Source organism: Neodiprion pinetum, chromosome 7, assembly GCF_021155775.2.
Source record: "Neodiprion pinetum isolate iyNeoPine1 chromosome 7, iyNeoPine1.2, whole genome shotgun sequence".
NCBI classification, from domain to species: domain Eukaryota; kingdom Metazoa; phylum Arthropoda; class Insecta; order Hymenoptera; family Diprionidae; genus Neodiprion; species Neodiprion pinetum.
In genome coordinates this window covers 9,740,963-9,759,222 of record NC_060238.1, presented here as the reverse complement: position 1 = coordinate 9,759,222, position 18,260 = coordinate 9,740,963, and the positions used below count along the sequence as shown (strand labels likewise).

At 39.2% G+C, this 18,260-nt stretch overlaps 1 protein-coding gene across 1 annotated transcript; it reads right to left on the bottom strand.

The window, feature by feature from the left end:
- Window positions 1-2,377: 2,377 nt before the first annotated feature.
- On the bottom strand, window positions 2,378-7,186 carry LOC124223346 (uncharacterized). Its single transcript, XM_046635198.1, has 2 exons — window positions 5,281-7,186; window positions 2,378-2,625 (listed from the first exon to the last, which is right to left on the bottom strand). Exons 1-2 carry the CDS (start codon window positions 7,184-7,186, stop codon window positions 2,378-2,380), a joined length of 2,154 nt encoding a protein of 717 aa, XP_046491154.1.
- Window positions 7,187-18,260: the final 11,074 nt, after the last annotated feature.

The following is an 18,260-nucleotide window of genomic DNA, read 5'->3' as shown; positions in this document are numbered from 1 at the left end:
GTTGGAAATGGGTGTTGGGTGTTATATATCTACTATTTACAACATGTACATATTTACATTATATACAGATGGAGGAGTGGTGCTAGCGTACCAACGGTTATGTTCGATTTTTAATCGCGATATCCGAGTCGTGCCCTGTTGGAGACTCTCTGTTGCTATTGCTGATTCAATTTCTTCAATCTTGCTCTTCTTAACTCGTCCATGTGCTTGACCTCCCACTGAAGCCACCAGTAATTTGCACATAGTCTATCAAGACTATCGCAGTCTCTCTTTGGTAGAGCCGTGGAATATGTTCAATTGTCTCTTGGAACGTTATCAGGGTCAATATATACTGCTATTCGAGCGCAATGCCTCTGAATGTGACATATCATCGGTAAGTTGTTCTCGTCCTCGATGCAACCCATTCTGTCAAGGTTCGTGAAGAGTTCTGGAGGGGAGTAATTACTCCGCGCCATCCTTAGTGCTGTTGGCTCGTCGTTTATCCTTAATTCGTTGAGTAGATCGTTGTTTGTTTGATACACCGTGCTGTAATAGTTTCGTGTCAGTATGAGACAAAAAGTGTCAAATCTCGGTATGTTGGCTGGATCGTATATTTCTTTGTTATATATCCGTCTTGTATAGTCAGACTCAGCTATGCGGTATCTCCCCAGGCATGTTTTCAGGCACGATCTTTCACATTTACGATAGTGCTCCATAATTGACGGTTCAACGTTCCACCAGATTGGAGCCGCGTATGAGAGGATGGGACGAACCAACAGTTGGTAACAGATAATTTTTGCTTTTGGTTCCAAGTTTCTGTTGTAGAAAATTTTGTGATTTGCTTTAAGTGCCTTTTTAGCTTTTGTCAGCTGGGCTGCGTGATGTTTGTTCATCCTGAACAAGTGGTCGAAGTGTACGCCGAGATATTTAACTGTTGTTTTGTTGGGGATCTCTGTTGCTTCTCCGGTGTCTTTATCTTCTATTGTTATTTGAAATGTTTTTATATAGGGTACTATTTTCGGAAAAATCTCGTTCAGCGTCTTTCTGAACAACATTGTTTCACTTTTGTTCGGATTGATCTTGAGGTTCCATTCTTTGTAATAAGAGTATATTTGGTTTACGATATTGTTGAGTTTTTCTTGAATTACTGTGATCTTGCTGTCTGTAACGTACACCACCATGTCATCGGCGTATGCTCCGGAATGGGTGTTGTTTCCTGTGTTTAGATTGAATAGGTTAAGTATTTCACTATTGTAGATGTTGAAGAGAACTGGAGATGTGACCGTTCCTTGTTGCATGCCTTCTCGTATCGTAAAGACCAGTGTTGCTGAGTTGACTCCGTCCCAGGTGACAAATGACTTGCCATGTATCATGTCGGAGATTAGTAGTATGAGTGAATGTGGGAAGTCGAGTCTGCCCAGTATGTATATTAACCCGTTTAGCCCTACGGAATCGAAAGCCTATTCAAGATCGATGAGTGTAGCCCCAACCATCTTGCCATTCAACAGGTATCTGTTGATGTCTGAGGAAAATTTGTTTATAGCGTGGACTATTGAGTGTCTGGCTCTGAATTCAAACTGGTTGTCCGGTATAATTTTGTTCGTGTCTGTGTGTTCCGTAAGTTGCATTTTTATTAATTTTTCGAGAATTTTGCTTATATTTATGGTGAGGCTAATCGGCCTATAGCTTGCAGGGTCAGCTGTGTCTTTGTTCTTCTTTTTTATTGGGATAACCTTGGCTCTCTTCCACCTCGTTGGATAATATGAATGGTTGAAATAGTTGTTGAAAATAATTGTGTAATCTTTAACTATGTTGGGTGGAAGATGCTTTAGCGCTATCATTGGAATGTTGTCCAGGTCGCTTGAGGTTTTGTTCTTTGCCTTTTTGAGTAACAGTGCTACTTCTGACTGTCGATGTAGGAATTTTGGATGACACCTCACTGGTTGGTGAAGGATAAATTTAAGCCTTATTAGGGCCACAGCCTTACCGTCTGGGGTCAGCTGCACTATAAAATGAAATTTGCTTTTATCCGTTTTATCGAAGCTGAGTTTGGTAACTTCTACCACTTCGAGGTTAGGGAGGTTTTTCTAACGATATACTCCTTAACCTCGTTTTCGTCATAATCGGCTCTTATCCCTTTCAATACTAGGGATTTCGTTCTTTCCTCTTTAGGTGTAAACGTGTAGTACTGAAGGGCATTGGCTACCGGTAATTTTTACATCGCATGAAAAACTTCAGTTCGTTGTGGCATCACCCCAAGGTATTCTGTGTCCGTCTGTTTGACCCAGAAGTCTTCCTCCGCGATATTTGCGTCCGTGAAAATCTCAATTACGTTTCGCACTTTGGCGTTATATACGTGTATCGGTGGCGGCTTTACCTTTGCTTCGGAGGCTCTTGCCTAGTTTTCGTCGCATTCGATTGGTGCTCGCTTCTGTGGTGCATTTGAGCCGCCTTGTTGTTTTGCTGGTGATTGCTCGGTGTCTCCATCTGTGTACTCCATGCTGTCCGAGAGCGTTTCGTATTGATTCTTGGTGGGGATGGCTGCATCACCCTCCATCATCTTTCGCCTGCTCGCGTGCTTCAGAAATGCGAAGCCAGATGTCTCTGGTGGTGCATTTTCTTTGATGGTGGTCCCATCTATCGATTCTGTCGATGTAGATCTGGATCTCGTTTTTGTGAGGTTAGGAACTACTCTCCGTTTATCATTTTGAAAAAAACATCTGGTAGTTATTGGTTCTGGTAATCCTGTCAAACGCTTTTACTTTTTTCCTGAGCGCTGCTTGAGACAGGCTCTCAAGTGAATTATCGTCCTAGCGTCTCTTGTTCATTGTCTTTGTTGCGAACTGAGAGTCGGGGTTTCGCGTCCCCCGTATAGCTGCTTTTGACTGCTTTTGTTATCTTACTACTTATTATATTCCCACGGGAATAAATATATAGGAGACAACCATAAAGAGCGGAGATTACACTTTTTCACATATATACGACGTTAAGACGCAAAATTTTGCGTTTTTTATCGACTTGATTTCGTCCAGTGAAACAACGCGATGCGCACTGATAGTTGAATCCGTTTGCAATTGTACACGATTCACTGTAATTAGGATGCGTGTCGATACGTTAACTGGTCACTGCTTGTTCCATAGCGTTACCAGAAAAAAGGCCTTACGGTTGTGTACATTTATATTTTTTGACCAACGCACTGTTAGGGACCATCCATAAATTGCGTCACACGCTGAGGGGGGGGGGGGGGGGGAGTCAACGAAATGTGCCAAGGGGCAGGTGGGTTAAAAGCTTTATGACGTCACAGGTCAAAATCTAAAATATTAAAACGCGAAATTTGTATATATGTGAATTTCTGTGAAAAAATAAAAAATCGCTTTTTTTTTAAGACCATAAAAGGGTTTGTAACATTATTTAAAAAAGAATGGTTGCAACGAAAAATCTGAAAAAATGGTGTGCTTTTTTTTAGGTTGTAGAATCGTATAAAAAATAATGAACCAAATTGGCGGGGGTCAGGGAAAATGTCCTCTCAGTTGGCATGGAATACCTCATATAAATTATATATATTGTTACAAAGGGTGAAATCACCCGTTTTGCCCCCTTTTTAATGATCTAGTAGTCATCATAGATAAAAGACGTTTATAAACCTCTTATGTCTTTCAAAAGAATAAGGTTGCTGCGTCAACCAACATTATTGTAAAAACAGTCTTGTTTCAGACTTAAAACGAGAAACACATATCTTGCAATTGAAGCTTTTTCACGACATTTATTTACGCCTTTGATTTTGGCTTGATAATCAAACTCACGAATCCATATTTATTTCCGTAACGTCCAAGAACGTTACACTGGTGTCAGAAGTGGGATCTTGAGTTTCTTTTTAATTGAGTCAATTCAGTGCGTGATATGAACTATGAGCAACAGGGGTATGACACGTTCTCGTCGTCGGGAACGTGGCGGAGAAGAACCTTCCATCACGGAAAATTCGCGGGTTCCCGAGACAATTTGTTCACCTTCAGTGGACTCTTTACCTGTCCCTGCGATGGTCTCGGTCTCACAGATCGATCTACTGAAGATTATGAGCCAACAACAAGAAGCCGCTGTTCGACAACAACAACAACTTGTCCAGTTGCTTCAAGAGCAATAAGAACAGCGGAGACGAGAAGGAGAGGCTCGAGAACGTTCGGAAACCAGTCTTCATGACCTGCTCCGGACGACTGTGGCGGCCCTTCAGTCCGTCCATCAAATGAGTGGCTCTGGAGAACCGGCCGTTACTCCTCGAGGTTCCAGAGTCGTTAGTCCGCTTCCTTCTCCTGTTTCCTCTCCCGCTGTTCTGGAGGTCCAACATCCAGGACGATCCCAGGATATTCGTGACTCAAGGTCTGTGCCTTTTATTAGGGGGGTAGATGAATCCCCAATTTGTAGAGCAAGAGTAGATAATGAGGTTGGTTTTTCCGAGCCTCTGTCTCAGGTTCAGCCTCGATATTCTCATTTAAGTCAATTAAGGTGGTTCCCCCACAAGACAGTTGAATTAGGAAATTGTTCAAATTCGGCATACGTATTGTTTAATATATGAACAACAACTCTACAAAATTTTAACAAGTTTCACCATCCCGAACCCGAGATATTTGTAATTGAAGTTCACTCAATTAACACGTAACATGCGGACCATGATAGGCAAACGGCACATTATTAATTCTACCATTCGTACTAAAATTAAGAAGTTTGTGAAAAACAAGGAGGAGCTAGAGCAGGATATCACAGATATTGTGAAAAAAAATCAAGGTGTTTGACCATCTAGTTTGACAGATATAATCTCGAGAAGTACTAAGGTTTAGGCTGCATACTATATATTTTGCAAGCGAACGAGCGAATGGTGGGGAACGGAACGGAGAGACGGCAACAGTGTACGCACGGCCAGGCGCTCAGTTTGAACAGCTCACATATCGGTCTCCTAGTGAAAACATGGTATTTGGAAAAATTGACGAAACACTTCAGAGCATTTTTATTATAAATAAATCTCTTAATATTAACAATGTGTTGTATTCGAGGATACATAAATTCGAGGTTAACTTCAAAATAACAAACGTATATTCAACATAAAATATTTTTCTCTTTGATAAAACATAACGTTAAATATTATATATATTAATAATAACGCGTTTTTTCGACAGTATTTTTCTTTTTTTCACTAGACTGAGCTTTGGTTGGTTTCTAGAAATACGAGAATCTTTTCCAAGATTTTTTTGTCTTTCGTGACACGAGGTTTTTTGTCTGTGTGGTTGGTTGACAATAATCGTACTATACCGTCTCTTCCACTTTCTGCATATACTTTTTGTATTTCACTATTGTCAATTCCAGCACTTGCTATTTTTTTAATCATTCCTGGAGAAATAACACCCTTAAAAACATTCAGAGATCGTTCGAGTACCGCTGCTTTTTTCAAACGAGCTTCGTGAACAAAACATTGCGTGAAAGATTTGCTATTCGCAATTAATTTTTCTTTCGGAATAGTGGAAGCAATTTTTTCGAGAATATCGACGTCGTATGATGCTTCGTGAAATTTTTCGTTTGGTTCAACGTGAAGTAGATCTTCAGCGAGCCTGGAAAGTTTGAACATCCCGGGACCTTTTCTTTCAGGATGAAGCTTCTTTAGAATGACGAGAGTGTCGGCGAATGCAACGATGACTTTTTTTAGATCGACTATCATAGAATTTTTTTTGAAAGCTTGCAGTAACCGCGGAGTGTCAAATTTAGCATTGTGCGCCACAAGAATGCATGGTTGAAAAAAGACTAACCATTCTTGGAATTTCCGTAGCACTTCGTGAATGGGAATCGACGGTAGTCTTTTATCATAGAGAAATAATTCTCCAGCGACATTTCTCAAGCCCGTGATTGCCGTTGCGCTGGGTGTAATTGGTTGAGAAGGATTGGCATATTCCGAAAAAGTAGACTCACCGCACTTAGCAGCAATTTGGAGAATGTCTGCTGATTTGTGAAGGCCCGAAGTTTCCAAGTCGAAGAATATGAAGTTTGAATCCACTGGCAATGCGTTCTCCATATTGTTGTTGTCCATGTCTTCAGCAATATTATTCCACAGATCGTCGGTTTCCATGTCAAAGCCACAGTTTGATTGATACTGAATTCCTTCCACCTGCTCTGCCTTCTTTCGCAAAGCCTGTCTTTGATCAGCCAGTACATTTCTGCGGCTTTTTGTGCTGGGCAACTTTGCTTTTGACGCTCTTTCCGAACGTTTCACTTGGTTTTTCTCTACAAATGTTGCAGTATTTTTCCCGGGTGAAACTCGAACTTTTTCCGAAACAGCAAGTAAATAACTATCACCCTCATTTTTATTACAGACAGCACTTGAAAATCGAAAATCAGCCGATTCGCTAAGGCTATAGCACCGATTTTTCGGAGCTTTATGGGACATTATATTGTTCAGGCTTTCGTTGGCTTGGCTTGACGCTGCGACCGAGAATTTCGCAGCGTTATTGGCGTATTTGGTGAAAATTCCGTTCAGTTTCTCGTACAGCCCTGGATCTTGAAACACAACTTTTTGAACGCCTGAACTATCACAGCGACGAAGGCACCAATGTCCACAGTTGTCGTGTCGATTGAAAAAATGGTCAGGTATGCTACGAAGGCAGTTGGCTAGTTCCACAGATTTTCCTTTGTTTTGCGCTACTGCGTATCCGAAGCACTTTTTGAGATGAGGGATAGCTTCTTTTTTTTTCATCTCTTTGTAAGTTTTTTGTAGTTCATACAATTCACTGACGAAGTGTTTTCGGAGGTGATTCGTGTCGGCTAACTTAAAAATTTGTTGCGAATTTCCTCGACGTACTGCCGCGATGGTAGAACTATCTTCATCTCCGATTAAAACTCGAACATTGAGTCCTGCATCTTTCAGAACAGTGCTTCGATTCACCAACTCAGCCCCAACATCAGGTTCCATGGCTTTAGCGCTTCCTTGGAAGTTCAACCGACAATCGTGATCTTCTTTGGATCGACCCGCATCACAGAATTTACATTTCCTATTCCGAGTTGCAAAATCGAGAACCTTGCCACTGAAAAATCCTATTATCGCACCGTAACCATTGAGGCTGTCGTAACTCCTTCCGTTGCCTCGCTTACTCCATCCCATATCGTAAGAAACGATAATATTGACGATGTTACCCAATGCTTCATCAAATTTTTCCGTCGCTTTCAGCATTGAAGGGTTTTCGTTGAGGATTTCATGGTTATTGGAGTTCGTTGCAGGTTCAAGGTCATGCAGATGAGGATAGATCGCGTCGACTATTTCAGATGGCCTGATACAAACAAACAGTCGTAGAAAATGAAATAATCAAACTCACAGAATATTTTACCGTTTTATTAATATTTTATTTAAGAAAAAAATGATCGATTCTCTCAATATAATACAGATTGGGTTTGTACGAAATGAGTAAACGTTAGGGTGGTCCTTATTTGGGGTGTTGATGAATTTCGACAAGTGCGCCCCCTAGACACGTTCGAAATAAATGAACAAAAAATGTGTGCGAAAACGGAGCGCTGTAGTCCAATTAGAAGACGTGCCTCTAAGCTCGTTTTGTTTTTCATTTGAATAACATGGGATTTTTAGACTACTTCAATCATTATGTTTTAAAAAATTCTTTTTTCACATAAATCTGTTGTTCATGGGTACAACTACGCGTATATTTTTCCACAAGTCGTTATCACAACCTTTACGCCCCCCATCCCCCTGATATTATACACGACGGCAAATTGATCAACGTGAGAATACCTCTTTTTAGCCGCTTGGTGCTTGACAGTATTTCACCAATTAAAAGGCAGTCTTATTCACGTCATAAGTTTGTAAAAAAAAATAATTGTACATGTGGGTAAAAATATGTATTTCAATAGTGTATTTGAAAACACATCGTTTATACTTTATACTTTTTTAAAAAGTAATAATTAAAATTAAAATGTTTTGATCGCCGTCTGTTTTTCTGGATCGGAAAAGATTTTACGATATTCCGAGATCCATGAACAACAGATTTATGTGAAAAAAGAATTTTTTGCGTTCATGGGGACAACTCAAGAACATAATGACTGAAGTAGTCTGAAAATCCCATGTTATTCAAATGAAAAACAAAACGAGCTTATAGGCACGTCTTCTAATTGGACTACAGCGCTCCGTTTTCGCACACATTTTTTTAAATTTATTTCAAACGTGTCTAGGGGGCGCACTTATCGGAATTCGTCAACACCCCAAATAAGGACCACCCTAGTAAACGTAGAAAAAAATCTTCATCGTATTCCAGTTTAGTATTTCTTCATTTTTCTACCGGCGCTTAGTCTTCACTATAAACAATTTTTTTATTGATCCTTCACATGATCGTTGTGAACAATCCATGATGTACAAATTATGACGGACTGTAATAACTATCCCTAGAAATATATTCCCATACTTACAAAATTACAGAAAAGTTTGCATCCACACACATAATATATATATATAAAGTCTGAAAAATGATTCTTGAAAAAACTGCATTTTATCAATTTACCCGATTCAACCCGACTGGTGTGAGATTTGGGTTATATTTTGGAATTATTCCCAATTTGTTTTGTTCAATTTGATTTTTTTAACAGCAACGAAGTGACATAATTACATCTGTTGAGGAATGACTCTGAAGTTTGCAACGTTGAGATTCAACGAAAAACATTGTTTCCATTAATTATTTATTGAATTTTGAAAATCGTGGCCATTTTGTGTCTTGATTGAGTTTTTGGGACTCGAGAGACGATCGTTTTATTATCCGGGCCAAATATTGATTAATAATTATGAGCTCTGCTGAAGAAAAAACAGAATTTTGTTGCATTCCAACGATGCAAACTTTCAACATCATGTCGAACAATCATTTTGCAACTGAAGTGATTGAAGTAACAATTTTTCTAAGTCTACGTAGCCTCACATTTCATCACACAACTTCTGGACATTCTCAATTACTAGTTTGCGCTCCTCCTCGGCAGCTCTCTGACAACTTTCTTTCGCATATTCTTCAATCGCTGGTCCAAGTTCTCGTTCGTACCGCTTGAACAAATTGTCAGTTATGGGAGGTACGTTCAAACAAGCTAAGAGCTTGGTCAAAGCGGTGGAACCAATGCCAGCGTGAACAGCTCCTGTTTATGACAATAAGAAAGTTTTATTAAAAATAAAAAATCTAAAAAAAATATATGGAATTCAATTATGAAATTAATACACTTACCGAGGACAATTTTCGTGTTCACGTCTGACAATTTGCTATTATTTTTCGAAGTGTGCATTTTCCCCGTTAAAACGGATGTATTCACACAACAAATTTCGCAAGAGACCGTCAAACAAGAGTTGAGCCCGAGACGTGTTTCCTTCACTATATTTTCCAATGAAAGAACTTTGGAACATTTGCAGCACCGAAGATTCTTGCCGAGTTCTATCAGCTCGACAATACGTCTCCCATGACACGGGATAACCTCCAAATTTTCCCGATCGGTTCGTGGTTGTGGTGTTCGCGCTTGTAACGAAGCCGCTAGGGCTTTCATTTTTTTTGCCAGCACTTTTTTTTTAATGAACCTCCCCCTTTGTCGCGTCCGATCTGACATTTTTCTTATAATCTCCTCGTTTATTTCTCGAAAGATTCAACTTTGGCACGTGAATATCCGTAGGTGTATATGAATATGACAGCTGACGCGCAACGTTGCCACGATCGTCGTTCTAACACGCACACATAAGAATGCGTCGTCCGTATAGGCGACCTTTTCTGTGTGTTGGGGCATAGCTCGGATAGTTCCGTCAAAAAGTTTACTCGCAATGTCAGATCGAAAATACTTTTAGAATAAATTTTACGAAAGCAAATGATATCTGTACTATGTATACTGGCACCGAGTACGTATATATGAGCTTTGCAAAGTTGTTGATTACGATCCGAACGAATTATCAACCTTTTTAATATGCAAACGGTCGGTAACTTTTGGTTGGGGCTGTCGCAGGGGATCGACCTTAAATAATTCGAGATTTCCTGGGGTTCGTTCTCAGATTAACGAGAAACCCATTTGTCCTTTAAAACCGCCAATTTTTGATGGAAAAATTCCATTGGCAGAGTATGAGCGTCAATTTAGCACAATAGCAAAACATAATCAGTGGGACTCCGCCATGAGGGCCCACAGCCTTGCCTCTTGTCTTCGGACGCCGGCTTTAAATGTTTTATCAGCATTGTCTGAGGAAGAAATTTCCGATTATGAAAAACTTAGCTCCGCGCTTAAATTAAGATACGGAAATGACCATCTGACAAAATTATATACAGCTCAATTACAGACCAGAAGACAAAGACGAGACGAAGACCTCGTGTCACTTAGCCAAGATATTCAACGGCTTTCTCGTGTAGCTTTGCCAGACCACGAGCCGTCTCGTAACTTATTAGCGACCCAAGCTTTTCTAAACGCAATTAGTGATCCGGAAATCAAAATGGCCGTTGGGACATCGGGTCTCACTTCTCTGCGAGAGGCAACGGCCAAAGCCCTTGAGGTGGAGGCGATGCGTAAGCAATATTTTGGGTCAAACAAACTTCGCCAAATTGAGATGTCCAAAAACACCTCAGAAAGACGGGATTTTGAGCACTCGAAAAAGACAAAGTCTCAAAATTACAGAAATAAAAATAATAACAAGTATTATAATCGTGAAAATCGTGGTTCTCTTCAGAATCAGAGTAACAAACACGAAATTACAGGCGCAGTTACGACAGATCAAACTGTAGTAACTTGTTTATTTTGTAATAAAATTGGACATGATGCCAATCATTGCTTTTTTTTACGTAAAAGGAATAGTAGAGAAATGATACAAAACTCGCATTCAAATTCCTATAATTGGCGAAGAAGAGATATAGAGATTAAGATTGAGAATAATTAAAGGAGTGGTCGAAATCGGTGGCATGTCTCGTCAGTGCAGTATAATTATCCTCGTGTTCATGGATATTGCGTTTATGCTCGGTTATCCTATGCCATCGATTTCGACCACTCCTTTAATTATTCTCAAGCTAGCATTATTGACGTTGAACCGTTGTATTACAATAGGCTACTGTTAGAAATGTGCAATATTGTTGCACATCCCAATTCTGTCAACCGAAAACAAGACATAGAACATCTGAGTAATATTTACACCTCTGTGATACGACCATTGTAATTATCCATTGCCGACTGAGCTTGCTCTCGATTTTACCTCCTTAACAAAATTTTGGTTTCCTTTTAACCCGTTGACTCTGCGTTTGCTCTGATAACTATCGATATCGACCTCCCCCCACTACACACTGAACGTTCCACTTGTGCAAATGTGCTCTGGATTCAACGTATAACGGCTGTGTGTTTTATTTTATTTTATCAAAATTAACAACAAATATGAATTCTTGGGAACTACGTGTCGCGAACGCAGTGTGTTTCGGATTTTGTTTTTTATTGTTTTTATTGTTTCTATTTATTCATTAATTACCAACACGCATTCGATGTAATTGGAAGTGTCATACCATACTAGGTAATTCCTCTCTTTTATACTTGCTTAAACATCCTTGCATATTATCTATACCACTATGTTTAATTTTGTTAAAAACTAGTTGTACATTATTTTATTTTTGTTCGTGACAGATGTTTAAATAAATTGTTCTGAGTAGGGCCCCCATCAGGGCCGAAACGTAAACACTATAAAAAAGTGTTTTGAGTTGTGACCTTCATATCCAAGAATAACATTAATCAACAAATCATCAAGGTCAAGATAAATCGTCTTCAAGAGATATAGAGGTTGGGGAAGAAAATCTTCAATCCTCAATCTAACTCTTCGTCTGAGGCTGGTTTGAGGAACTAGTTTCAGACGTTTTTATATAAAATCATCATTGAAGTTAACCACTTTCTTTGAAATATTTTGGTTATGCGTGACGGGTATTCCCAACCTGTTTTATTGCCTGTCAGGGAAATGAAGACGTCGATGATGAGCTTTTGTTTCTGTCGAAATCTGTTTCTTTCTTTGTTTCTTTCTGGAAACTTCTTCTTTGGAATCGAGTTTTGTGTCGGATAGGCTTTGGTTTCTTTTGAAATGTGAGTAGAGTCACGATTATTTTTCAAGGTCGATGAGCGACTGCTTGATTTTCACATTTTATGAACTTCAAGTGTCAGTTTTTGTAAGCACTTTTCAGGTTATTTGCCAAACAGCTTTTACCTTCCGACCTTTCTGATTCCTAAGGACGACTGTGGCCTTCGTTTTAAAGAATGACACGAAATAAATCAGATAAGATCGTTTCTTTTCTTTTAAATAAATATTCAATTTATTTTATTCGTGTATTTTCCCAAATTCACTTAGTGAATTTGAATTGTTATACCACTACTCACACTTGTTCTCCCAAACTCCAGGTTGTGCTGTTTCTGAAGAAGTCTTGGATCAGTCACCCATCTATTTCCCTTTTTCCTGTGTGAATTTTCAAAAGCGAATCTGCCTTTATCCTGTTTGGTCCCGGAATTTTCGGTTCCCGCCTCGATGTTTTCACCCGAACCTGTTTCGTTCGGACAATCCTTCGTGAAGAGGATTAGATTTCTTTTCGACATTGATCTGGACCGTTGCTGATGTCTTCAAATTCATGAAGATACATAACACTAAACAACACTTACCTTTATAAAACAAGGCACATAAATTTTTGAAATTATTCAACGCTCAACTATCTGCTCAAGGTTTTCTGTGGTTTACCTTGAGACTGTGGGCGAATGCCAGATGGTAAAAAAGGGAGTCTTTAAATTTTTAGAGCCACAGCTCCAACTCACCTTTGAGTACTGACTGCTAGATCACTTTTATAATTGTTTTATCTTTCCCGAGTCGGGACGACTCTTTTCCTCGGGGGGGAGTAGTGTTACAAAGGGTGAAATCACCCGTTTTGCCCCCTTTTTAATGATCTAGTAGTCATCATAGATAAAAGACGTTTATAAACCTCTTATGTCTTTCAAAAGAATAAGGTTGCTGCGTCAACCAATATTATTGTAAAAATAGTCTTGTTTCAGACTTAAAACGAGAAACACATATCTTGCAATTAAAGCTTTTTCACGACATTTATTTATGCCTTTGATTTTGGCTTGATAATCAAACTCAAAAATCCGTATTTATTTCCGTAACGTCCAAGAACGTTACAATGTAAATATGTCGGGGAGAGAAGAATGGTCGGGTTTTTCCCTGAGAGTGGAAATTCCCAAGACCCTAGCTTAAACATTTTATAACCGTAATAAGTAGTTAATTTAAACACAAGGGTAGTCGTTTATGACATTCGTTGATTGGGTTCGGGGTGACACATCTGGTCACCGAACGTAGCCACGGTCGCGGGATAAGTACCGTTATCTACCCGTAGAGGTAAAAAGGGAAAAGGGGAGCGGGCTGATGAGCCTGGTGAAGCTTTTTGGAATAAGAAGGTGAGAAGAAAGAGGCAGTTCTGATTGAGAGGCAGTCGAGTAAGGACACATCGAGTATCCTGTCGACCGTGGATTCGTTACCGAACTTCCCGTAACTCATAAGGGATAGATTGAGTGCCAGCTATCGTGTTAAGAAACATTGAATTAGGAAAGCTCAGTATTGTAATATTGAAGTTGTACATTGAGCATACGCATCATTTGTAATTCCTTTCATTAAATACGAATACCCGTTCGGCAAATGCAAAGAGTTCTGACGGCACGATTACTACTCCGACACATATATATATATATATATATTACAGTGGGTCTACGGTCTGTGGACACAAGATGATTAAGGTTTGTATCTTTTATTAACATTATTTATCGTTCATCGCTCTTTAATTGGTCTTTTGTTTTGTCCATTATCTAAAATATTTGACTTTATGATAATTTAATTAAAGATTATTTTTAATGCAAATAAAATAAAATTTGAAAAAAATGCTGTTTTAATTTAATTACTTCTAAATATAAAATTGAAAAATATGTAACGTCACACCAGGGGGGAGAGGGTTCACAAGTGTGACCATCTGCGAGAAGGACGGGGAGGGGGGTAAAAAACCCATAAAATTTGTGTGACGTAATTTATGAATGGCCTCTTATACAGGGAAGAGAAAAAATATGTGAACACCTAAATAATCGTTAGGGGTGGTCGACAGATAATTACCAAGGTGAGGTCTTACGTAATTTTCAATAAGAGATGTGATGCGACCTTGAATTTGACCTGGAGTCACAAACTCAAAATCATTTCAAGGACGATTTATTTGAAAAAAAATATAAACCCCAATTTTTGACAACTCATTTTTGTTGTTTGTCACCGTTTTTGACTTTGCTACCGTCCTGTACGTGGCGCTGGCCGTCGCCCGATCATCCTGTCCCGTTCTATTCAGTGAAGAGCCATCCGAACTAGTCGGGAGACTGTCTGCGCCACGTATAGGACTATATCAGAGATCTTTAGGTTGATCTTCGAATGACCGTGGACTTTTACTTCAAGGTCAAGTTTCAGATCATGATCAGATCCGCCTGACGGAGCCTGAAAACTTTTGACTCATATAATTTCCACGAAAATAGATATTCTTAAAATCAACCTATTATTGTTTTCTAGAGCTATTTCATCACTTAGGAGTCGGTAAAGGTGAAATCGTTCGCTCTGTCTAATTTCGGTGCAAAAATAATGGGCATTTAGTTTAATAGAAAGGGACACCATTGCAGTGACCTTGAGATTGTACCTTCAGGTGACATCCAGGGTCAACATAGAATTCTTTGTCGAAAATTATAAAAGACCTGACGTAACATATTTGACGTTTAACCACCCCTCACAAATTACTTGGGTGCTTCCAACTTATTTCCCAGCATGTGTATTGCGGCTGTTTGGCGTTTAATTAAAACTTGTAACAATATTTAATCAGTGAATCAACCGTAAATCACTTTGGAAAAGCTATTTTGTCATTCAATATTGTTTTTCATAAGAAGAAAGTGATGTGAGCGGCTTTGAGGAAGGCGAGCTCGGGCATGACGCTGGAGGACAAGAAGAGGGCACAGGCAGAGGTAGAAGAGAAAAATTGTGGAGGGGCCGAGGACAAAGAGAATGGAGGGGCAGAGGTCGAGGCGGATGGAGGGGTCGAGGATGGGGAGGAAGCGGCGGTCAAGGGAGACGTGGGGGGAATTGGCGCGGACGTGGCGAGGGCGGACAGTATGCGATGCAACGGCATCAGCCGTACGCTGCATCCAAATACTTCAAGAACACCATAATGTATAATTATAATTATTACTCGGCCGAAAGAAAATAAACTAAGAAAAAAATTATAATCAACGTATTGATTTCAGAATATCCATACATGACTCTAATTTCTTGGATCTCTCAGGAATTCGTCTCATTCCTGTACAATCTTGATGTCGATATTGAATGGCTTGATTACTCGTTGCGATGTTAAAAACGGTTTTTTCGCTCTCGAACGGAGGTTTTTCATACCGGATGTACCCGTCCCATTTTTTGTAAATTATCGTACTTTCGGAAATAGTTTTTAGTGTTGCCACAGACACCCCCTATCAATATTAGGTGGCACATTCACTTGGTTCACTAGCACGATTGAAGATATACGATTTGTCCGGTTGCGGTGGTTTTTTGTTTTATAGGGCTCTTTTTGGGGGTGAATTGTGATGTTTGACACATTTTTTTATCCTTCAAATGTGTGGTTAAGTCTGAGAAATTCGATAATCCCATTTTTAAAAAACCGTTCGACGAACGATCCAAGCTTCAACTAGGTATTTTTGATCGATGAATTATGTGCAAGATATGGTTGGAAACTCATAAGACCACCTTTCCTGAAAGACAAAGAACTTTATTAAGAACGAAGCGGTTTTAACTTCTCAATTGCTAAGGCTCGGGTTCATATTGAGAGGTCAAATCAAAGGATTAAAAACTTTGCAATCGTTGGTGAAACTATGTCTGTGAAATTAGTACCAATACTGTGTAAGAATCTGGACGTCACATGTGTATATTCACACATATACGTGTGGTGTCGATCATCGTGAGGCTGCGAGGATAGTCAGTCGGTCAGTATCCACACAGTCATTCACATCAATTATAAATGTGACAACTCGAATTAACACATAAGCATCGAGACGGAATTTTAATTATTTATTTATTTGTTTTGTGTAATCCTTTCGAACCCTGTTGGGAAAGTTTAAGGAAATTCTGACACTAATTACCAGATTGATCGAAATATATATTATATAAGGACTGACGACTCAACATAAAAGACAAACATTTATTTTTATCGTACGACGCCTTAGAAAGATAAGAGTTATTTTTAAGTATTTATTTTTGTCTTGTTTTATTTCATCTCACATCAACATTTCTGGCCAATTTTATCTGTATAACCATTTATATAACTATAAGATTTACTTCACCATTATGCGTTTATAACACCTGAGCTACCAATATAAGAAATTCGTTACAACTGGAAGATATTTTTACAGTAATTTCTGGAACTGTTAATTTGAGTTCACCGATTTAACCGACGATAAATTTATGAAAGTAACATGTAGATCAAATTTTTAAATGTAAATAATTACTCAGGGATGATTTTCAAAATGAATTGAAATGTGCTTTATAATATTATGTTCATAAGGAAGCTTTCCAGTGTGACAGCCCGAAAAATCGCTGTTTTTCGGGATTTTTTTTTTTAAAGAAAAAATAATCTAATCGGTCTGGTTTTCTTTTGTATATTAATTGGGTATTGAAGAATACAAAACAATTTTTTAAAGATCGATTTATTTATTAATTAATATCTATAAAAATGATGAAATAATTGTTGCAGAAAATCCACTTGGATGTGGTGTCCACGTTGGGGGTCACAATTTTGATCTGAAACAAAAAACACAAAAGGATTATTGATCGGTATATTATTTGGTTTCGTGCTATGGAGGCTTTTTTTTTTTTTTTTGCAAAAATGGCGCCGGTTTGAACAAAAAGTATCGATTTTAGCATTTTTTTTGGCAGTTTTTTTTTACAAAAAAATAGGAAGATGTCAAAAAAAAAAAAAAGCTTCCATAGCACGATAAACAATGACGTCAAGAATATTCTGTAAAAAATTCAACTCGATAGCTTTAAAACTCTGCCCTCCAAGTTGGACACCGTTTTGAAAAATGCTGTTTCGAGAAAAACGCGTTGAAAGTTTCAAGTGAGGAAATTTTAGGTAAATCGTTTACTTACGGTCAATCAGCGATGCCAGGTCCATACAATATCCCTTCTGCTTCTTCGAAAAGATCGTGCTCAATGGATTGTTCAGTCCGACGAGCTGTCCTCGCCTCTTTGCTATCCAGGGACGCCCGGCGGTTTGCTTGGGTGATGCGCGCATTCTTGTACTTAGCGGCGAAATCTGCGGCGCTCGGCCCTATCGTGCATCCCATCGTCTCCAAAATTTTTAAAATTGGGTCGTAACCTTCATTGAAGGTGCACACAGCACACTGCGTAGCGATTTCTACTATCAGCTTGCTACAGAATACGTGCTTTGGGGCTAGTTGCCACACACAGTGATTGAAGCTCTCGTTATTGTTTTGAGTGTTCGCGCCCGTACATCGTTCTAAGAGATCCTCCGTTGTTAGATCATCGTAAATCGGCTTTAAAACTTGTTGTACGTCTTCGTCGAGTGCTGGTGGATGGGTGTACTCCTCTCCTGTGGCCTCGGCCTTGCGCCATTCGCACCACGAATCTTCTCCCGGAGGGCAATACTCATGCCATCATGCTGAGGATTTTCATCAGTTGAGCTTTTGTGATGAAATGTAGCCCATATGGCTTTCCTGATATTTTCCACGGAATTGGAATTTCGACGAACTGCCAAGCCATAATATTCGGAGAGATTTGTCAATAATTTTAACGTCAATTGCGGTCTTTTCGGTTCAACAGCAGTTTTTTTTGTTTGACTTTTTTTAGTTTTCGGAGTACTCGAACGAGATCCTTTTTTTTCGGTTCACTCTCCATTGCTTTGTCTTCGATTTGCTTTTTGGCCTTTTTTAGTTGAACTAACCTTTTTCTTGCTTCGTTCCCCCTTTTATATACTCGCTTTTTCACGTGCAAAACGCATTCCTTTTTTTTTACCGTCAAATCGTCACCGTACGGCTTGGCTTCTAATAACATCTTGAATGTTTTTGTATCGCCGTCTCCTATATAGAAACCGTATTTCGCGTTGTGCAATTCTTCTGATCTCTTGAATATTTCGATTATACCGTCGACTTCCATTTTTCCCGCGCTGCCTTCGTGATTGACGTTGCATTCGGATTCATGCGTCTCAAAC

Coding starts and splice junctions, on each gene's coding strand:
- LOC124223346 (XM_046635198.1), bottom strand. CDS start 7,186: ATGCTGAAAGCGACGGAAAAATTTGATGAAGCATTGGGTAACATCGTC. Junction 2,626..5,280: donor TGCAGAAAGTGGAAGAGACG/GTATAGTACGAT, acceptor CTACATCGACAG/AATCGATAGATGGGACCACC.